Source organism: Schistocerca gregaria, chromosome 1, assembly GCF_023897955.1.
Source record: "Schistocerca gregaria isolate iqSchGreg1 chromosome 1, iqSchGreg1.2, whole genome shotgun sequence".
NCBI lineage: Eukaryota > Metazoa > Arthropoda > Insecta > Orthoptera > Acrididae > Schistocerca > Schistocerca gregaria.
The window spans coordinates 788710086-788734251 of record NC_064920.1 but is presented as its reverse complement, the minus strand read 5'-3'; the positions used below and the strand labels follow the sequence as shown (position 1 = coordinate 788734251).

At 38.7% G+C, this 24166-nt stretch overlaps 1 protein-coding gene across 1 annotated transcript in view; it reads right to left on the bottom strand.

Annotated features, from left to right (window-relative positions):
* Nucleotides 1–20983, bottom strand: part of LOC126269529 (ribonuclease H1-like) — a 126251-nt gene extending 105268 nt beyond the window's left edge. Inside the window, exon 1 of the mRNA XM_049974000.1 lies at nt 20083–20983. Coding sequence (XP_049829957.1) covers nt 20083–20177 — 95 coding nt within the window. The 5' untranslated portion in view covers nt 20178–20983. The remainder of the gene's footprint in view (nt 1–20082) is intronic.
* Between the last annotated feature and the right edge of the window lie 3183 nt (nt 20984–24166).

The following is a 24166-nucleotide window of genomic DNA, read 5'->3' as shown; positions in this document are numbered from 1 at the left end:
TGTATTTTTTTTTTTCCAAATTTCCCTGATATTTCCCTGATTGCCCTTACTTTTTTGAAATTCCCTGACCTACCCTAATTTCCAAAACCTGTAGAAACCCTGGGAATACTGCTGGACTTCCCTTTGCACAAGAACATATGAAAACTTAGATCAGCATTTCTGCCTTTGCTTTGTTACCCTCAATTTCAGTGCAGTCGTTAAGTGTCTGGACACTAACTTCGGTGTCATTAACAGCCTTTAGATATGACCAGAAATTCTTTGGGTTTTGTGAGACATTTTTTGATAACATGAAGGGTAACCAAAAAAACTGGAATTATTTTTACAAGCTATATGTTTTCAATTTTTTTTACAAAATACAAAACAACCTTATCCCTTTCAAAATACTTTCCATTGCAATTAATATATTTGTCCACTTGTACTTTCAATGTTTGAAACATTTTTTGTAGTCATCTTAAGAAATGGCTGACAGCTCCAACCTTGTTTTTTTCTTGACTTCTTAAATGGTATCAAATCGGTGTCCTTTCATGCTACTTTTCATGCATGAAACTAAGGAAAAGTCACATGGAGTCAGATCAGCAAGTACGGTGCGTAGCACAGTGGAACCATGCCATTTTTAGCCAAAAACTGTAACAGAGATGGCTGTGCACACAGATGCATTGTCGTGGTGAGAGAACCATTCTCCTGTCTGCCACAAATCGGGTCTTTTTTGACAAGCACCGTAGCACAATCTTCTTAAAATTTCCAAATAAAAGATTTGATTGATGGTCTGACCTGGGAGAATAAACTCTGAATGAACTAAACCCTAGGCATAAAGAAAGCAACTCAGCATTCTTCTGATGTTTGATTTGAATTGCAACATTATTTTGGATGGGGGTGGCTTGACTGTTGCTTTGTTTCTGGGTTGTAACCATAGCACCACACCTCATCACCAGTAATGACCTTTGACAGAAAATCTGAATCAGTTTCAAGCTGTTGTTTCAAAGCACATGTTTCAACTTGACGCTTCTAGATAACCCACTAATCTCTGACAGTTGATCAATTGTCTGTCAATGGTCTGTGAGCACAAGCTCTCAAAGTTTTTCAATATTTTTGTCAGTTTGGGCAGTTGATGGACGTCCAGAACAAGTTTTGTCTTCAATTGACAGGCCACGATTTTTAAATCAAGCAAACCACTCATACACTTGAGTTTTTTTGCATTGTGTCATCTCGGTAAGCTTTTTTCAACATTAAAACAGTTTCAGCAGCATTTTTACCCTTTAGAAAATAAAATTTCACAGCTGCACATTGTTCACTTAAACTTGTCATATTAAAAAAAAAAGAAACAAATAAGAACAAAACAGTGCTCGCAAAAAAAACAATCACTGCAGTTGAACAGAACAAGCCAGATCAACAACACAGGTGGCACTGAACTGGCAACGAGTTGGCCTATACATGTCTAGCAGCAGAAATGCCTACTACATAACTCTGCCCACAGCAATATTAACCCCCCCCCCCCCCCCATATTCTCCTACAATAATATTTGAAGGCTTCACACACTGCCCTTGTCAGCCAAATACTTTCCATTCAGCATCCCTCTAGCATTAACCTTGTGCTTTGTTTTACACCTATTATGCAGTAGTTAGTTTCTTTAGATGTTACAGGGACAGTATACCATGGGGGGTGGGAGGGGGGGGGGGGTGCAGTGTCCCTTCCATCAAGAACTTTTCTACTCTGTATGTATCTATCATGTGCATAGTCAACAATTCTTTCAGTCTTGAGACATAGCTATACATGCTTCGATACAGAGTTCAAGTTTTCAACATTTTTCATTCAGATACAAGATACTTTGCTGAACACATGAACCTTTCCACTTTGTTTTAGTTGCCCTTTGTACTTTAGTAATCACTGCTGCTAAAACTGCCTTATGGACAGTTTTAATGTGAACATCCCAAAAGAGATTAGATTGTTGTATGATGAGCTTTATCTTCTATTGACATGACTGTCTTCATAAAGTAAAGATAAATTTGAAGTATGCTGTAAAACAGAGAATCATGATATAACATTCCAGTCCATGGTACATCACATTGTTCAATGCACTACCACTAAAATCTGCTAACAGATTCTATGGCATCATACAGAGTGAACTGACAAGTAATATCCAGAATTGGTCTAACGACAGTCGGCAGTTTTGTAACCAACCTCTTATGTGCGATTCCATTTTCTTAGGATTACCTGAATGAATGTCATCCTGTAAGTGCTTTTCTTACAATTACATTTATGTAAGTATTCCATGTGAAGTTGCTCCTGACATTTGGCTCCTTATATTTCATGGTTGTTACAGTTTTCAGAGGGTAAAGTGCAAGTCACTGTCTTTCACTACAAATTTCTGACATTGTGATTTTCCTATATACAACCATATCTTGCATGAATATCCTCACGAAGCCTCTGATGTTATCCTCTCTATCATTACCAAATACTGTAGCCACTAACAACCCCATAACACAACCTCAATTACACCAGAAATGACTTTTACATTGAGTTAAATCTGCTAAGAAGTCCTGAACCAAGTCAAAAAGCTTTTCCAATATTCCATACAGGTACTCATTTACTTCATTAGGCCACAGTGGAGAGTTATATCTAAAACACTCCAAAAGTCAACAAACACAGTGTCAACCTCTTCACCTACTGCCCCTACAACTTGTGGATGAACAGAGTGAGCTGAGCATATTTTGTTGAGCACCTCGTTCAGCCACTTGCTTGTCAAACTTGCTTATGGCAAAGTTTTGTCAGTAGTTACTCATATACCGTAGGTGGACATCTGGTTGTTGGTTATGCTACCATAGAAAGCCTACATAAATGTCAGATTAGAATTGGCATGTAACGTGTCTAGCTTCACAGGTAGTCCTGCCATTGACAGGACAAAATGTACATGTGGAGGCCTGGAATAGAATGTGCAGCCTGTATGTATGGAACTGGTCACAACTGTGTCTTTCACATTATATTTCATAGGCTGGTGGAATGCCCTTTCAGAGAAGATGAGATGGATAGTAACAATTTCTGGGTAAAATGATAGATAGTTAAAATCCTCATGGGGGATGCAGTTCAGATTTTCCAGTCCATGGTGGTGCTGTGTAATAGAAGGTTCTTTGTTGCTACTTACTGTCTGTGGCTGGAATATTAATTATGACATTTGTGTGTACACACCAGCAAGATCTAAGTATCCAAACTTTGAACTCATGAGCAGAGTGGGGTAAAAAATCAAGTATTTGAATACAACAGTACAGCAGACAAATGAAACTGGATGATCACTAAACTAAAAAAGATCAAGACAGCCACTCTGCAACTCTCTAAAGTCTACAGTCTAATGCCCTGATAAACATGACAAGCTTTACCACACTTGGCTGGCTATCAACTAAAATAGAGCATGTCCCAAGTAAGTTACATTCTGCCCTCTTATTGGGCTCTGCCAGAGTATGAAGCCCTCTGGAGAAGGACATGTCCTATAACAAGAAGGTCAAGAATGAAATCGCTTATTATCACAATGGAAGTTAAGAGAAAGCCACTGTTGGATAACTAGTTTTAGTAATCACAGTTTATTGTCACTCACTGTTAGCCATTTTTCCTCCCATATCTGCATGATTATTTACATTAATTGTGGGACGAATACATACAGAGGTATGAATATCAGCAATTTATGGAAAGATAGATTGCTACTTATTGTAAAGATGACACGTTCAGTTGTAAAGAGGCTCAATTACAAGACACTTGCACAAAGCTTTCAGCTACAGCCTTCTTCGTCACCCAAAAAAGAGAAATACACACCACTGACACAAACAAGTAAGCACTCCTCACACACACACACAGTGATGGGACAATCGACTGTTTTAAACAATCAATTGGTCAGTCGATTGTTTCTTCGTTCAGTTGGTTTTTTCAGTCAACCAAATGAAAGTAGTCTCTGTGGCCATATCAGCTTTTCTCTCAGTCAAGTGTTTAAGTGGTTTCATTCAGTGTGAGACAACTGACTGAAACAACTCTGTCATTGCATCTTCACTCACTCACCAGGTTTGAGTGATTTTATTTACATGCTTTTTCAGCCTTTTCTATTATACATGAACCAACAACTATGGTTGGCAACATTTTTCTAGATACAAATAAAGTATATTATTTCAAGGATGAGTGAAAAAAAAGTGTATCACTAATAATAAGATATATTCAAAAATGTATGTATTTATTTACTGAAATACTAATTTTCATACTTGTGGCATTAAATATCAATGTTTGGTTTGTTTTAAAGTTTGAAACCAGCTGTTGCAGTGTAAATTTGTGTAGATATAAATGAACTACCACTTTTTAGCACATTATTATTTGTCAATTTGTTGCAATTCTTTTTTTCCTTTTTTGTACAAATTTTGCAATTAATTTTAAAAAAGTTTCGCAGTAAGCTAGGAACTTGAAACTTTCAACTTAACTCAGAACTTGGTGGAACTGAAATATTACCTCACTTTCTCTTCTGGTGTGTGGTGGAGAGCAAGTACTTGGTGTACCGCAGCTATTTCCCCGTTTTCTTGTTCCAGTCACAAATGTTTCGCAGTTAAGAATGATTGCTGCTAAGCTGGCCTGTGAGCTCGATTCTCTCTAATTTTTACATTCATGGTATTTTCATGAGATGTGTGCAAGAGGAAGCAATATATTGGTTGACTCACAAACTGAAATAACCTGAAGCTTACCACATGGCTCTGTTACAATCTCATCAAAATGTTAAAAATCAATTGAAAAATTTCACACATATGAGCTTCAAAAGCAGAAAATAACCATTTAAATAGGAAAACCTTTTCAAATATAACATGCTTTTAAAACAGACAAATAATCTCTCCTAGCCTCATACAATTCATAATCCATACAGTCCTGAAAAATTTTGCTTGTGAATTTGTAATAGTTATGACACTATCTGTAGAATTGAAAATATGGAGTGTGCAAATGTAGCCGGAGTCACAATTTTCTGTACAAAATATTTAACCTTCCACTCATATAAATGGCTGATATTCAAATGATTTTGCATTTGTGGAGATAATCACACACTGCCTATAAAATGTAATGCCAACTGTCATTAAAATGAGTTAAGGTTCCTTTCTTCTTCATATATCCTTAATGCTGTGGTTCCTAACCTTTCATACACTATTACCCCTGAGTGCAATCATATATTGGGTAGTAGTATTCCCATCCAAACCCCCCACCCCCCTCCGCCCCATCACCAATCTTAGCCCCTAACTAGAATGTAAAATAATCTCTGAGCACATTTACTTCTAAAATAGCAAAAGATGAATTGTAGTTCGTTTTTGTGTTTTATTAAGTCACTGACTAATGAGTCAATGAGGTGACTGATACTGCTAGTGTCCAACCACCTCTTTTATATTTGAGTGTTTCTCAGTTACTACAGATTATAAATCAAGTTCCAAATCCATCCAGTACCGTGTTTTTACTTAGCTGTTACAGTCAACCATCTACTTTCACATCTATAAACCTTTAATACCACATTTCTTTCCTGTTTGTTTGTGTGTGTGTGTGTGTGTGTGTGTGTGTGTGTGTGTGTGTTTTGTTTTTTAATACAATGAATGATGAAGCAGTTCCCAGTGCATTGTGGCTGCTACTACAGTTCCCTCTCAGATAAGAAAGCTAACCATCCACAATGAGTGCAGACACTTGTACAAAACATGCTTCCTCTGCACTACTCTGATCCCAGCATCAACTGTTTCACATACAACCCCATTTCAAATCAACCTAGTTCAAATGTGTGCACTACACTTACTCTTTGTAAAACACATAATTGTTTAATTCTCTACTTTTGCACTGGAATAAAATGAAAGACTTCAGGGTTTTAATACTTTGTGTCTGGCCACAATAATAATAATAATAATCCTGTGTAAGCATTATAGTAGCCCTTATGTAGTTACTGTTGTGTCATGCTATCAATTACTTCATTTACCTGTTTCAAAGTGAGTAATGAAGCAATTTCTGGCCTGCTGCATGAAATATCTACAATTTTGAGAATGCATTTTCATCAAATATCTAGCATTTATTATGTGTAGACTCCTATGTTTCGTTTTTACAGTCATGGATGTATGGCAGTAAGCACAAAGTATGTATGTACTTGGTAGAGTGTGTGAGAAGCCTGTAACCTCCATCTCATCCACAAATGAAGCATAATTAAATGGTTTTCGTAATCAATATTATCTTTTAAGAAAAGATAGCTCCACAACTGAAGCACAATCAAACCGTTATCGTTTTTACCCCCTCAGAAAATCTGATTTTAGCCATCAAGGTGTAATCACACCCCGGTTGGGAACCACTGCCTTAATGGAACCACTATGGTTAACTTTTTTTTCCCGACTCAATACTTCTATATTTCCCTGGATTGGTCCTAAGTTTTGAGTGTCTCCAGAGGTATTCTGTAGGGATTTTGATACAACTGTATTGGGTAAACACAGACCTTTTTGCGTGTCTGGAGAAATTTGGTTTGTTGGAAATAAATACATTATAATAAACCTTAGTAAAAATTCATTAAATGAGGACTGAGCCATATACTTCCTTCAATTTAGCATATTAAAATGCTTGGCTGCTCTCCTATACACACACAGTATTTTCCAAAATTATCTTTATAAATTCGATCACATATATTTTAGAAATATGAATACGTAGATAGGTGCAGTTAGCGGCGTAATGTTCATGAGCATATAAAGCAGTTCCCCTCCCCCATCAGAGCTGCAGCAGCACACTTTAATGAGGACTCCCTAGGCCGGACATAGAACTGGAACATTGCTAAGTTATACTGTGTGCTACAGATGGCACACAAATTAACAGTTACCATCCGCAACCCCTCCCCATTTTTTGTGACAGTCACAATTTTTCTACCTCTGTCCTGAATTTTTCCAAAAGTAATTTGGAACTTCTATTTGTACCAGATTTAATACTTATGAAATGATTTTCCAGCTGCATTGGCATGCTGTTTCTCAAACCAGTAATGTATGGAGTAGTGACAAAACATAGTTTCTTGTGGAAACTACAAAAGGAATGTTAGTGACTAAAGTGAATTATGATGAAACTTTAGCTGAATGTTTTCATATGCTGTTGACGAATACAGACATGCTAAAGAAAATTCACAGTACTGATAAATACTGTACACTTGCTCACACTCCATCTTAAAAGCAATGTACTTTTTGTAACAAATTAATGTGATAGTTGCAGTTATTACATTCAATTAAGAATTATTTTGCAATATTAAATTTTTTTAATGTGTCCTGAATTTGGATCTAGAAAATATGGTCATCTTAACATGTTGAACTCTCTTAAGAAGTTACTAGAACCTTAGGTGTGTACAAACATTGTGCTGCAAACCACACTTTTCTACCTATCACCATTCTGAAATATATGTGATCAAAACTATAAATACCATTTTGGAACACCCTGTATTTTCCACACTTTTTTACTGAGACAACGAGAAGCTACCAACTATGGGCAATCACATGCACATGCACCGTGACAATGCCCCACTCACCAGACAACTGAATATCTTAAATATCATTTGCCTTCTACTCTTTGAGCTATATAAAACTGACTTTATTTACATTCAAATTCCTTACTGTAAATTAGAACTACATTTGAATATGAATGTCTCTATAATGTGGTTTCACAAATCCTTGTTCCTCCCATGTGTAGTGTATATATGCTAGTCGAACAGGGTCATGTGCCAACTGGCTTCGTCAGCACTGAAGCACAAGCAAGGAAACATTCCCCCTCTCATGTCCCCACTCCTCGCGGAATATCACGGCCATTGGCCAACTTATCATCTACATACTGCTTATGTCTGAGAAAATAAACCAACTCAATTCAGATGTCTGGGGTTTTCGAAGTTTTTGTCTTGAGTCTGCAACTTAAGTGATGACAGGCCTATCCCAGAGATAGGTCAGCTTCATTAGTTATGCATTAATGGCACCTGGAACAATTTAATCCACAACAATAAATGAACCAGTTTTAAATGATGAAAATAAAAATTACTCCATTCAGTACATAATTAAATGAACATGTATACTGCTTGTTTTAACTTTGGCATACCCCATCTTCACTTATCCCTGGGGATCCTCCCTCTATCAGTATAATGTAGCATTGCTTTAGTTGAACAAATTAAAGTACCACAGTCTGGTTTCACTCAGAAGCATGCATGGATAGCTCAGTCAGCTAAAACACTAAAGAATGGTTTCAGTTAAAAGAATGTATACATGGTTCAACTGACAGAAAAACTACTGACAGTTTTCACTTGAAAAGAAAGAATGAATAATTCAGTCAATATACATGGCTACAATGGTGTCAAATCTTTTCATTCAGTTGCTCTCACTGACTGTTTTCACTTGAAAAAATAAATTCCCACCCACCAGACAGGTAAAACTACAACCAAATGACTCAATTGTTTTCATTTGATTGCTTCCACATACTGATTTCACTAAAACCAATGAATGAGTAGTCCAACCGACTGAACAGACTGTTTTCATGCGATTGCTCGATGCAAAGAATGAATGAATAATTCAAGTGATAAGTGTAACTACAGCAAAATGAGTTGCTTGTTTACCAACAACTGAACAATTCTAACCTGCTGACATACTAGTGCTGTCTCTGGGTGCCACTATCCAACCTGTCCTACCCCACAGTGCTCCTCCTTAAAACTCTGCCTAGCTGATCTTTTCAACTTGTCACATCTTCCAAAACTCCACATCAATATTCTACCTAATCCATAACTGAAACTTTCCCATGACACTGTTGTTAACCTTCCCACAAAAAACCCTCAGGAACACAGAAGTTTCAGTCCTATCCAAAGGCCTCATACCCAAATTTAACCATACCAAACTTTTTGCTCTCCTCCTTCCGATCCCTGCTATGGAAGCACTTCTTTGCTGCCGATCCCTACAACCAAAACTCCCCTTAAGACAACACTGAACTCTGCCTCTAACAGTTCATACCACCATCCAATTGTGATCCTCTCTCCCTTCCATTAAACCAGTCCCTGGTTACCAACCAGGAATTCCATATCTCCAATTTGGCCTCATCATCCTTCTCCAGGTCCCTTCCTAAGAACACCAGCCTTTCAGCGAAAGAAAGAACAGGCACAGACAGCCTCAAAACAGAAACTGATCTGATCATCCTACCTGCAAAAATAGTTTCCACCATTGTCACTATGAATAGCAGCGACTACCTAGCAGAAGATCTCTGTCAACTGTCTCAGTGTTCCACCTATAAACTCTGTCCGAATGATCCCACCCACAAGTCCAAAAAACCTCCAGTGCCTGCTTAAAGCCTCAGGATGTTCCCAGAACCTCTACCCTGAATCCATTTCCTCCTCACACTTATGAGACACTGCACACTCACCTTCATGCTCCACAAAACCTACAATCCTACACCCACCCCAGTTGTAGCTGTTTATTATGTTCCCACTGAAAGAATTTCAGCCCTCACTGGCCAACACCTCCAACCAATTGCCCAAAATCTAGACTCCCACAACAAAGATACAAACCAGTTCCTTCACATACTCTCCAACATCCCCATCCCTTTACCTCCTGGACCCCTACTTGTCACTGTTGACACCACCTCCCTATACACCAACATCTCTCACATGCCCACGGTCATACTACTATTGAACACTACTGTTCCCAACATCCTTCAGACTCCAAACCCACTATCTCTTTCCTTAAACATCTTACTAACTTCATCCTAACCTTCAATTAGTTCTCCTTTGAAGGGAAGATATGCAAACAAATCGACAGCACCTACATGGCAACTGTACCATTACACATATTTAGGTGAGCTACTTGGCCACCCAGTATCAGTATGAGGTAAAATGAATTTGTTGTATGGCTGAACGCTAGTGGGCCCAGGTCTCAGGGCATGCCACGGCAGTTCCGGCTCCTGGCTAGGTGACCGGTACGAATGAATCCAGGTACAAAGATTAGCAGCATTGCCTGAAATGGGGAAAAATCCCGAAGCTGGGAATTTGGACGGCTGTTACTCAGATGGGCTTTGTGCAAGAGATGCTCCAAGAAATGGTGGAGGGTCAGAGATTCTTAAAGATGGCTCAGTTACAGATCTTTGAGATTCAACAATAACTCACAGTCAAATACTAGCGCAAATCTGAATACGTCTGCAATCTCAGAAATACCACTACAGCTATCATCCCTGAAAGCTAAGTATTTAACTCTATTTTATTCATTGATTTAAAACTCTTTTATATCTTTTTCATTACGTCAATGTTTGTCAGGACATCATATTCTCCATATTTACACAGCTTATGAACTCAGCATCAATACCTCACATTTTGTCATACTTATGTTTTTATCTAATCAACAGTTTGCTATTTAGTCAGTAACTTCATTTTTAATGTTGACTGCAATTGCTATTAAAAAAAAATAAAAAAACCAAACACAGTGGTAATTTAAAAGTGGCCAGCTGCATGTATTAGTTGATGGGGAAAAAAAGAACCAAAAGACACTTTTGACAAGCAAGCCTAAATAATTGTTTAAACCATATTTAACAACAATCATTTATTGTGAGCACATTTGTGCACGAATACTGGCTTGTTTATTTATGGGCAAATCTTTATTTATATTTATTGTTATTGTTCTGAATGTGACTGAACATTTATAAAATCTCTTTATTAAATATTGTTGTAATACATTAGCTTAACCTGAGAAGTGTTCAACTTGAAACAAATCATGTCTGTAGAGATTAAGGACAATGTATTTTTGGTGGGAGCGGCCATCAGCCAATGGAAAAGCAGACAGTTGTGGAACACTACAGGTTTCAAGTGGAGTCTGGGAATTCTCAAGTGAAGAGCTCAAGGAGCAATTCTGGACACTTTATGTCCAAGTTCTTGAAGAAGGCAGAGCTGCACGATTCAGTTGTATAGGTGTTTGACTCTGGGCAGTGAATGGCCATTACTTCAACTTCTGAAGGGACTTCATATTTCAAGAGGTCTGAATGTGCTCCGGAATAAGACTAACTTATTCCAGCCGTGTTAAGGAACTGAGGACAGAGAAAGTATGCGTTTATGTTCATTGTACCGTGCATATTCATTTGTGAATCATCATACTGAATCTGAACTATTTTCAGCTGGTGAATGTTTAATGCACTGTGATCACAAATTGGAGTTGATTTTTGTGAGTCTTTACTAACTATTTACTTTGGGGATTTGCTACCCGCCTTCTCAACTTAAGTTTACTTCATTTGATAAGGGTATTTTCTGTCAGTATTTTAACTGAATATCATACGACCACTTCCCGTTTATTTGAGATGTCCTGTCTTGAATAAATGTTTTATAACATAATTCTCGGTCATCTTCATCAATTACAGATTTTGAATAGAACTCTTTTTTGTTAAATTGCTCACTGATCTTTTATTTTATATTTCTGTGTTTTATTAACACTCAATTCTAGCCAACACACAGACTATTTAACTGCAAGATCACAGCTACAGGTCATTATCTGCAGTGAATTACCTGCAGGGCATGAATGCAAATGTATGCGACTCAAACCTATGACTACATTGAGCTGCTATTTTTACACTGAGCCGTGCACAGTCCTGGTATCTAAAGTATGAGTAACCACAGATAGAGACGCAACTTGTCTGCTCGTATGCGACTGCTACTTAGAACAGCAACTACATTTATCAATAACTGTTAGGTACTGTTGCACGCTGCCCTATGTCAATCTGTTTGTGGGTCATCTGGTGAGACCTCCCTAGCCTCCCAAAATGCCAAACCCCTACCCTGTTTGAGGTTCATTAATGATATCTTCATGATATGGACTCAGGGAAAATATAAAAATGCAGTAAATGAAGCAGGCAAAAAGGAATACAAACGTCTCAAAAATGAGATCAACAATAAGTACAAAATGGCTAAGCAGGGATGGTTAGACGACAAATGTAAGGATGTAGAGGCTTATCTCACTAGGGGTAGGATAGATACTGCCTACAGGAAAATTAAAGAGACCTTTGGAGAAAAGAGAGCCACTTGTATGAATATCAAGAGCTCAGATGGAAACCCAGTTCTAAGCAAAGAAGGGAAGGCGGAAAGGTGGAAGGAGTATATAGAAGGTTTATACCAGGGCGATGTACTGGAAATGGAAGAGGATGCAGATGAAGATGAAATGGGAGATACGATACTGCGGGAAGAGTTTGACAGAGCACTGAAAGACCTGAGTCGAAACAAGGCCCCGGGGGTAGACAACATTCCATTAGAACTACTGACGGCCTTGGGAGAGCCTGTCATGACAAAACTATACCATCTGGTGAACAAGATTTATGAGACAGGCGAAATACCCTCAGACTTCAAGAAGAATATAATAATTACAATCCCAAAGATAGCAGGTGTTGACAGATGTGAAAATTACCAAACTATCAGTTTAATAAGTCACAGCTGCAAAATACTAACGCGAATTCTTTACAGTCGAATAGAAAAACTGGTAGAAGCGGACCTTGGGGAAGATCAGTTTGGATTACGCAGAAATGTGGGAACACATGAGGCAATACTAACTTTACGACTTATCTTAGAAGAAAGATTAAGGAAAGGCAAACCTACATTTCTAGCATTTGTAGACTTAGAGAAAGCTTTTGACGATGTTGACTGGAATACTCTCTTTCAAATTCTAAAGGTGGCAGGGGTAAAATACAGGGAGCGTAAGGCTATTTACAATTTGTACAGAAACCAGATGGCAGTTATAAGAGTCGAGGGACATGAAAGGGAAGCAGCAGTTGGGAAGGGAGTGAGACAGTGTTGTAGCCTCTCCCCGATGTTATTCAATCTGTATATTGAGCAAGCAGTGAAGGAAACAAAAGAAAAAAATGGAGTAGGTATTAAAATTCATGGAGAAGAAATAAAAACTTTGAGGTTCGCCGATGACTTTGTAATTCTGTCAGAGACAGCAAAGGACTTGGAAGAGCAGTTGAACGGAATGGACAGTGTCTTGAAAGGAGGATATAAGATGAACATCAACAAAAGCAAAACGAGGATAATGGAATGTAGTCAAATTAAATCGGGTGATGCTGAGGGAATTAGATTAGGAAATGAGACACTTAAAGTAGTAAAGGAGTTTTGCTATTTAGGGAGTAAAATAACTGATGATGGTCGAAGTAGAGAGGATATAAAATGTAGACTGGCAATGGCAAGGAAAGCGTTTCTGAAGAAGAGAAATTTGTTAACATCGATTATAGATTTAAATGTCAGGAAGCCATTTCTGAAAGTATTTGTATGGGGAAGTGAAACATGGATGATAACTAGTTTGGACAAGAAGAGAATAGAAGCTTTCGAAATGTGGTGGTACAGAAGAATGCTGAAGATTAGATGGGTAGATCACGTAACTAATGAGGAAGTATTGAATAGGATTGGGGAGAAGTTTGTGGCACAACTTGACCAGAAGAAGGAATTGGTTGGTAGGACATGTGTTGAGGCATCAAGGGACCACAAATTTAGCATTGGAGGGTAGCGTGGAGGGTAAAAATCGTAGAGGGAGACCAAGAGGTGAATACACTAAGCAGATTCAGAAGGATGTAGGTTGCAGTAAGTACTGGGAGATGAAGAAGCTTGCACAGGATAGAGTAGCATGGAGAGCTGCATCAAACCAGTCTGAGGACTGAAGACCACCACCACAACAACAACAACAACAACAACAACATGGACTCAGGATGAAGCCACTATCTTCAATTCCTTCACAACCTCAACACCTCCTCTCCCATCCATTTCACATGGTCCCCATCAACCCAGCGTGCCACCTTCCTAGATGTTGACCACATCCTCTCTGACGTTCCATCCACACATCTATCCACATTGAACCCACAAATCACCAACAGTATCTGAATTTTAAGAGCTGTCATCCCTTTCACACCAAAAATTCCCTCCGATACAGCCTGTCCACCTACGGACGGTGTACCTGCAATGACAAGATTTCCTTTACTGAGAATGCTGAGGGTCTCAGCACGCCCTTCACAGGTAGGCTCTATATCTACGATCTAGTCTGCAAACATATCTACCATGCCATTTCCCCTCACATCCACAATCCTCCCACCACCCCCAAGAACTAGCCACAAAGGAGTGCTCCCTTCATCACCCAGTACCAGCTCAAGACTGGAACAACTGAATCACATCCTTTGCCAGAGCTTTGATTACCCATCATCATGCCCTGAAATGAGCGACATCTTAGCAGAGATTCTTCCCACCCCTCCTACAGTGGTGTTCCATCACCCAACATCCACAACATCCTTGTCCATCCCTAAGCCACTCTCACTCACAATCCCTTGGCACAAGGAAGACCCAGGTGCAAGCCCTGCCCAATCCACCCATCTAGCACTTCCTATTCCAGTCCTTTCACAAGTTTATCCTACACCAATAGGGCTCAGGCTACCTGTGAAAGCAGCCATGTCATTTACTAGCTCTGCTCCAATCATTGCACAGCTGTTTATATTGGAGTGAGTATCAATCAGCTGTTCACCAGGATGAATGGCCACCGCAACTGAGCCATGAGGAAAGTAGACTACCCTGTGGCACAACATGCAGCTGAATATAACTTCTCGATTTCAATGGCTGATTCACTACCCAAGTCATCTGGATCCTCCCCTCCATCATCAGCTTTTCTGAACTGTGCAGATGAGAGTTATCCTTACAACACATTTCCCTCTCCCATAATCCCAGCCTGACCTACAGTAACACACACTGCCCACACCCTCCACCCAATAATTTACACTCCCTCTGTACTATCACCTCCTCCCCCATCTCGTCTCCTCCTTTCCCCACCTCCCTGTCCCACAACCTCCTGGCACTGCACCTGATGGCATTCTAGTCCCTGCACACTCCACCAGACAGCATTCCCTCCCCCCCACCCCCTTACACTACTATCCCTTCCCATTCCCCACCCCCTCCAAAGGTTACTGCTTCCACCCAATGAGATATTTGCAGTCTTACCTGAGCTACCAGAGTTGGCTGTCATGTGTACATGAGCTGTGCTTGCTTCTGTGCCTTTCTTTTTTGCTGATGAAGGCTGTGGCTGAAAGCTCTGTGCCTAAATTGTGCCTTTTTGCAACTTAACATGTCTTCTTCACAGTACGTAGCAATCTATCTTCTCCTACAGTGTTGATACTCCTACCTGGAGTTTCCATTGTTTGATTTAAGCACACACAGGTATGTAACACTATCACACTGTGTTTCTTACAGGAGCCCACGGCTACTATGTCAGCTTGCTTGTTCCCCCTGATTTATGTTTGACCGTGTACACGGAGAAATGATACATTTCATCTACATACTCCACAAGCCACCATATGGTGCGTGGCACATGGCATTTTATACCACTACTAGTCATTTCCATTCCTGTTCCACTTGAAAATACAGCAAGTCAAGAACAAGTGTCTATATGCCTCCATATAAGCCTTAATTTCTCTTATCTTTGTGATCTTTATGCAAAATGTATGTTGATAGCAGTAGAATCATTCTGCAGTCAGCTTTAAATACCAATTCTCTAAATTTTCTTCATAGCATTTCACAAAATCCCTCCCAGGATTCCCATTTGAGGTCACACAGGATCTCCATAATAACTGTATGTTTATCAATCCTATCGGTAATACATACAGCAGTACACCTCTGAATTGCTTTGATTTCTTCCTTAAATTCAACGTCATGGGGATTCCCGACACTTGAGCAGTACTAAAGAAAGGATTGCACTAATGTTCTGTGTGTGATCTCCATTGCACATAAGCTGCACTTCCTTAAAATTCTCCCAATAAACTGAATCAACCATTCTCGTGCCACACTACTGGCCTTATGTGCTCATTCAATTTCATATGGCTTTTCAAGGTTACACCAAGAGGTTCATTTGACATGACTGTGTCAGATAGCACACTACTAATGCTGTATTCAAATATTCCAGAATTGTTTTTTTCCTTCTGAAAGGCATTCACTTACCTTTTTCTAAATTGAGAGCAAGCTGCCATTCATCACACCAATAGAAATTTTGTCAAGTCATCTTGTATTCTCCTACACTCACTCAGTAACGACACCTTCCCATATGCCACAACATCATCAATATACATCTGCAGATTGCTGATCACCCTGTCAGTCAGATCATTTATGTACATAGAGAAGATGAGCAGTCCTATCACACTTCCCTGGAGCACTCTTGAGGATATCCTTGTCTCTGATGAACACTCACTGTCAAGGACAAAGAAACTTCGAGCCATTCATATAATACATATACTCAGACGTTTGTTAACAGTCTGCAGTGGGGGAATGCATCAAGTGCTTCCAGGGATCTAGGAATATGGACTGCCTGTTGCCCTTCATCTATGGTTCACAGGATATCACATGAAAAAAGGGCAAACTGAGTTTTAAGCAAGTGTTGCTTTCTAAATCTATGATGATTGATTCCATATTTCTAGAACTCCAGAAGGATTTTGACACCATACCTCACATGTGGATTGTAATCAAATTGTATGCTTATGAAATATTATCTCAGTTATGCAACTGGATTCATGATTTCCAGTCAATGAGGTCACAATTCACAGTAATTGATGAAAAGTAAAACAGAAGTGATTTCTGACACTCTCCAAGGTTGTGTTGTACGCCCTCTGTTGTTCCTTATCTATTTAAATGATTTAGGACACAATCCAAACAGCCATCTTGGTTGTTTACAGATGATGCTCTCATTTACCACCTAATTAAGTCACCAGAAGATCAAAAACAACTTTATAATAATTTCGATTAGATAGCTGTATGGTGCAAAAAATTGGCAACTGACCATAAATAATGAAAAGTGTGAGGCCATTCACATGAGTGCTAAAAGGAATCCATTAAACTTCAGTTACACAATAAATCAATCAAATCTGTAGGCCACAAATTCAACTAAATACCTAGAAATTACGATCACAGACAATTTAAATTTCTTTACAACACACAATTTCGGTCCCTGTCTCGTCCATCAGTGTCTGGACACTAACTTCAGTGCCACTAACAACCTTTACATATGACCACAATTTCTTTGGGTTTTGTGGAAGATCTTTCTGCAGTATTCTGCTAAAGTAGTCACCGTGCTCTCTTGATACATAAATGTGTTTCATTTTGAATCTCCAGAGCTATAGTCCCTTACTTTGTTTTACACCTATTACGCAACAGTTAGTTTCTTTCAAAATTTCTTTACAATGACTGTGTACTATGGCAGGCACCTCCCATCATGAATTGTTTTACTGGGTACATATCTATCCAGTGTATGGTCATTCTTTTAAATTTGATCCATAATTCCTTTAAAAACTCCTGTCCTGAGCTAGACAGTTCGAGTTCCTCACTGAGATACAGTGGTGGGATTGCACTGCATTACAGTGATGGAATTAGTTATTAAATCACCAATTATTACTTCATAATTTTGACTTTTGTGACTGTTTGCTTCAGGTTACATCAGTTCAATGTTGTTAAAACATCGGTTACATATGCCTGCCTTTATTGCTTTACTTGCTATCAATTTTTTTTAAACAATAGCCAACTCCTTTTTACCACTGTCGTCAGCTGCAATGAAGCAGCAATATGCATACAGCCATTTTAAATTGACACAGTGAAATGCAAAGATGGGTGTCAGAGGAATTGATGCCAAAGAACACAGCTTCTATATTTGCTTATGCCTCAGTTGAGCTCAGTCCAAGAAGATATCCTCTCAGATAAGATTTAACACGTCTGCAATGTCTAGGTTACTGCAAAAATACAGGGCGAAAGTAATGCTGATTGCATGAAAGGAAGAGATTGGACGAGGGTATCTACTGTCAAATAGGGTAGAACATTGAGGTTTTTTCTCACGAATTGTCACCTGTCATAAATATATATAAAATGAGACAGGGAAGACATTTGTGGCATCTCAGTAAATAGTAGAACTATTGGAAACAGACTACTGGAAGATGAGTCACTGCACATCAACCTAGAAAGAAGCCTTTATTGACAAACAATGCAACAATAGTGGCTAATATAGGCAAAAAGCACATGTGACATGGCTGCCGGAGATATAGAAAAGAGTAGTTTTTCAATGAGTCGAAATTTAATCTGCATGGTCCCAATGGCAGAGGGTTGATGCATCAGAGAGTAGGTGAAAATTTTTTGCCTTCATATAAAATACACATTTAGTCAAACATCCAGCAGGACAGATGGTGTGACGATGCATTTCTACAGAGTAGGCCATCTGGACTTCATATGTTGCACAGTTAATGCAAATGTGTACATCAGTATCCTTGACATGAAGCTTACAACCACAATAAGACACCAGTTTGGAAATGTTTGCTGTTACATTTTGCAGGATGAGCTTCGATTGTAAGTCCTGTGATCAATGTTATCCATCATGAAGCAGATGATTTCCCAGCATAATTATTCCGCATTTTTATGATTCACATAAAAACTTCCCTTGCACAAAACAGAGTTCAAACATCAGAACGGACCTGATCTCAATTCTATTGAGAATTGTTGGAAGATTAATGAAAATGCTGTCGCCACAGAACACACAGGAACTGTTGGATACACTTGTGCACACGTAGTTTCATGAACTGAATGAGGAATACATGAAGAAGCTAATTCTTTCAAAGCATACACGATACAAAGTAGTCATTCGGTAATAAGTAGGAATAACCAAGTAGTAAATGGTAACAGTGCATTCAGATGAAGTAACTGGGTAGGCCTATGTACAAACACTAAAATGTCAATTATTCAGTGTTTATCCTGAGATTAACACTCACAGTTCAGAAGGCACTAATGGCCGGGAGACTGAACCTGTGGTAGTTCGGGTGCCCCGTTGCAAGTCTTTTCAGTTGATGTCGCATTGGGTGACCTGCGTGTCGATGACAAGGATGAAGACAACACAATACCCAGTCCCTGAGTGAAGAAAAATCTCTAACCTGGCCAGAAATTGGGCCCGGGCCCACTACACAGCAGACAGATATGCTGAGTCCTCAGCTAAGGGGACGGACACACTTTAGAAGAAAAACAACGGATCAGATGACATATGCACTTCCACCCAGTTCCTTTAGTAAGTCTTAAAATGTAAATAACAATTAATTTTATAAAAATAAATCAAGAGCTTGGACTAAAATTGGTGCAAAGTACTGCATATGTCTGCCTCACCTACAAACGGGAGGGCACTGTCGGGGGGAGGGGAGGAATCAAGGCAATTTCACCACTGTATGGAACAATTACTTCTTTATCTAATTTACTGAACATACAAATCTTGCTAGGCCTACATCTTTTAGTTGCCCTTTGGTAATCAGTGTTGCTACAGTTGCGTCATTGTCACCCGTTAACAGTTTTGATGTGGACGTCCTCAAAGTTGTGAGGTATATTTGATGCCATTAGATCTAATATATATTTCCATTATGAGTGGGTTTCCGATCTGTCTGTACAGGAAATTTTCAGAGGAAACGTTTAGTTAAGTTTGACAGGATGTCTTGTCAGGCTCAACACTAACAAAACTGTAAATTGGTTTTACTGTATTTTACAACAAACACTAACAGGCACTTCTATTACTCATCAGTAACCACTGCATGTGCCACCTTCTCATACTGAATCGGTACACCTGTCCCATAAGATCCCCCCCCCCCCCCCCCACATACACACACAAAAAAGGGGGGGGGGGTATGGCAATGGTCAACGGCGCCAATAATGGTATAGTCTGGTATTTTACTTTCAATAAAATTATTTAAAAGTCGGTATTAAGTAGGTTTTTAATAGGGATCATTCAAATTAATGTAGGGTGCCCCTGGCCATAGTTAAAGTGCACGCAAATCCGCCTAAAATTTCCAATTATCTCATATATTCTAAGAGAAACACTGGACGCAAAAACTAGTATTCATTTACTGCACCACACCACGCACCAGTTGTAAAACACAAATCCAACGTAACACTGCAGCAATAAACCAGAACACAAATGCGTGAAACACAGTTACTTACCAAATAATTAACTTCTTGTCCCCATTCTTCGCAAAATTCCCACAGCTCTTTACTGACGAAATAAAGTATTATCATCGAATACTTGTAACGATGATATGAGTACTTACCACGAAGAATAAACTCCAGGATATCTGCCCTTCGCAACAGCGTAATAACTCATATTCTTCCAAAATTTCTCAACAAAACTAGTTAATTTAATCATTTAAATTCACAACACTTTCCCAGAAGACACATCTCCGTACAAAAACCGTCACTTGAATTCCTAGCAGAAACAACTTCCATTCGCAATAATAAACATTAAACTATATGTGTGTGTACCTTACGCAGCACGGCTGCCAACCCCAGAAATTTTTTCCTAGTACATAAACAACTAAAAATCTCATACTTTGGCTTTCAGATCCCGTACATTTATGAAACATTAAAAATTATATAAAACCAAAAATAAGACTTATTAAATGACTGTGAATTTAGCAGACATTTGCTAATTTATAAATTTTGAATGAAACAAATAAAGTGTTACGGTGGCCGTATTTTCTAGACCCAAAGTAATCTGGACACATCACTCGTCTCGGTTGTTTGGGCCAGACGGGTGGAGGGGGCGGCGGAGCGATGATAATAATGAGACGTACTGGAATGCGAATATGCTTAATAACGATTAACAACTATGATATAATTTTATTTCCCTCTTGGAAGTACCAAGGATTCGCAAAAGCACATTATACCTTGAGGTTAAATGAGAATGCAAGCTAATAAATAATCTCACCACGAGATATAACAATTAATTCATAATTTATTAGTTTATAAAATTACACAGGTAAGCGACATGTTATTATGTAGACGATCTTTGAGGCACTTTAGTTAACTGTGTTGTTAGCTGACTGGAATATATTCCCCTCTCATTAAGGGGAAAAACCTCTTCGTTACTTTGGCAAATGTTTGGTGACGTTGAAGCGTTTTTCGTCCCTGATCTGCCATTAGAGAGGTTCGACTTAGGCCACGGCACCGCCACAGATTAGTTAGTTAGTTACGTGTTCCATTGATCAATAGCATGGAAAAGCCGTTCTAATGTGGAACGTGTCAAATGCAGAAGAAATACTCACAGGAAACAATTTTGTTTGTTTTCATTATAGTGTTATAACTAAATATTTCTATTATCTATCCCATTCCCTTAAATGGCACAAAATGCATATAGTAAATCTCCTGAGATATTTACTCATATGCAGGAATTCATCTATGGTATAGAAGGAGTTGTCAAGGAGGTATGATTTCAACTTCTTTTTGAAACTATTACTGCGGTCTGTCAGACATTTTATTTCATCTGGTGATTTATCAAAAAGTTTTATAGCGGCATATTTTACCCCTTTCTGTGCCAAAGATAGATTAAGTAAAGGATAGTGTAGGTCTTTTTTTTCCGGTATTGTAATCTTGAATGTCGCTGTTGGTTTTAAACTGATCCATGTCGTTGAGAAAAAAATTTCATTACTGAGTCAATCTACTGTGAAGCAGTTGTAAGATTTCCCAACCTTTTAAACAGATGCCTACAAGATGTGCGACTATGAGCCCCACAAATTATTCTTTTGAGCAGTGAATACCTTTTGCCTAAGTGTTGATTTGCCCCAGAATATTATTCCTTATGATATCAGATAGTGAAAGTATGTTAGCTTACTAATTTCTACATCCTCAAAATTGGCAATTATTCTGATTGCAAAAGTTGCTGAATGTAGTCACTTTAGGAGATCCAGAATATGAATTTTCCAATTAAGGTTCTCATCTATACGTACACCCAAAAGATTGGTATGCTCTACCCTGGCTACTGACTGCTTTTGATGCGTTGTGTTCATTGAAGGAATTATGCTTTTTGCAGCAGAAAATTGGATGTACTTTGTTTTTTCAAAGTTCAGAGCAAGCCCATTTGCAGAAAACCAATTAATAACTTTTCCAAAAACCTTATTTATACCATTTTCAATTGGACTTACTTTTACTGTATTAATAATAATGCCTGTATCATCAGCAAACAGTATCAGTTCAGCATCTTGTTTCACATAAGAAGGGAGGTCATTCACATTTATCAAGAACAGGAGAGGACCCATGATCGAACCTTGTGGAACACCTAATGTAATTTCACCCCAGTTAGATGAAGTGGCAAACGCCTTTGAATCACTTGAAGCATATAAAGAGACTTCTTGCTTCCTGTTCTGTAGGTATGACTTAAACCACCCATATGCTGTTCCATTTATACCATAGAATTGTAATTTCTCCAACATAATGTCATGGTTCACACAAACAAATGCTTTAGATAAGTCACACAATATTCCTACTGGTGACATTTTATTATTTAAAGACTCAATTATGTGGACAGTGAAATTGTATATTGCTGCCTCAGTAGAACAGCATTTCTGAAATCCTAACTGCGATTTACACAAGACTCTAACGTCAGCAAAATATGGGAAGAGTCGTAGTTCACAGAAGTTACCACATCCAGTTGAAGGTGCTGCGAGTATTATCTTGGAAGACTGTCATCGTTCTTATTTATGGTGCCATATAATTTTTCACAAGTCTTATGGCTATAAAGGTCTGTTGTCAGTTCAAAATTGACACAGTTTCCAGTATGTGATGGTCCTTTTACACTCTCTGCAGCAAGTGTCCCATTCAAATTCCCGCAGTTAGCCGGTTTCTTACGTCTGGTTTCATCCAATTAATCTTACTGAAAACACGCCGGCAGCCAGCATTTGTATGAGGCAGAGCAAAGAGAGCCAGCTCAAAAAAATCTTTAGTTTTCAGTAAAAAATCCTAAAACTTATTTGACTCACTAATTTCATCCAATCCTTTAGGATACCGAGCTTGTGCGTTTGGCAGCCGTTTCCATTGATTGTCTATTATTTGTTTTTTGCGTGATCATCTAGTGCAATTATAAGTGGAACCACTTCAATAAGAGGCATCAGTGTTGGGAAACGGCTCCTGATATTATAAGAGAGAGATGATTCTGGTTTGAAAACTTGTAACTTTGCCAAGGCAGGGTCCTCGATGTTGAATCACGTTTTTATTTCTATGGCAGCAACTTTGTAGAAAATTTTGTAACAGGAGAAGAATTGTTTCAATATCTGCAGGATGTCTGACCACATTTGAATGTTTTAAAAGCTCATACACTTCGATACCAAGATACAGTTCGGTGTTATGGAGTTGATGCAGCTGACTTTCAGGGTCTATTTCACCTACATTTGGCCTCATGACATATTCGCGTTGCAAATAACGCAATAGGATTTCCTGGTAGAATTCAAGTACTTAGATTGTGAATAACTAATTTCTCGCTTTGAAATTCCACACTGAATTTATTAAATAAAGGGAGCGACCACTAAAGGAAATAAAAATTAAGTTTGTAGAATGGATTGCTGAGTTTTTCAGAAATAAATACTGCCAGATTTTGCACATCGGCTTTTTCATGAAATCGACAAAAAACAGACATACGGCTTCCCACTGCTCTAATATTCTTTCAGCCACTGCTGACAATGAAAGCTATCTTCTCTGAGATGGCTTAAGAATTTTGTGGGGCTCCACTTCCACAAATGACTGGAAGTTGCGAAAATCAAACTGGCGTTTATCACTGTGCTTAAAAAAGTTATAACTATCACGAGTTAGTTACTCTAAACTTTCTGTGCAGCTGGTCCTGGCGGAGGTTCGAGTCCTCCATCGGGCTTGGGTGTGTGTGTTGGGATAATTTAGGTTAAGTAGTGTGTAGGCTTAGGGACTGATGACCTTAGCAGTTAAGTCCTATAAGATTTCAAACACATTTGAACATTTTTATTACTATACACTCTCAGGTAACTGTTTACATGGTTCGCTGGCACACAAATGGGCTGAGTGACAAACACATTTCACTATTTTGGTTCCTTTAAAATTAGGTTGGAATCTACTTTTTATGGAGTCGTTTTCACCCATCATGACGTCACACCCATCTAAGCCAAAGCCTACAACATTTTACAGTGGGACATTATAGCTGGTAAATGAATCGATAAAAGATCTGCATAAAATCTTGGCAATGGCTTTGGGAATATCATCAACATCGGTTCTTTCCTTAAAAACTTTGTGCAACTCCCAAAATGTGCTACATGTTTTTGAGCTCCTTGATCAAAATGGCGTAGCAAGACCCAAACAGTTTTGACTGTTGAAATGTCAGTTGTCTTGTCCTTCATG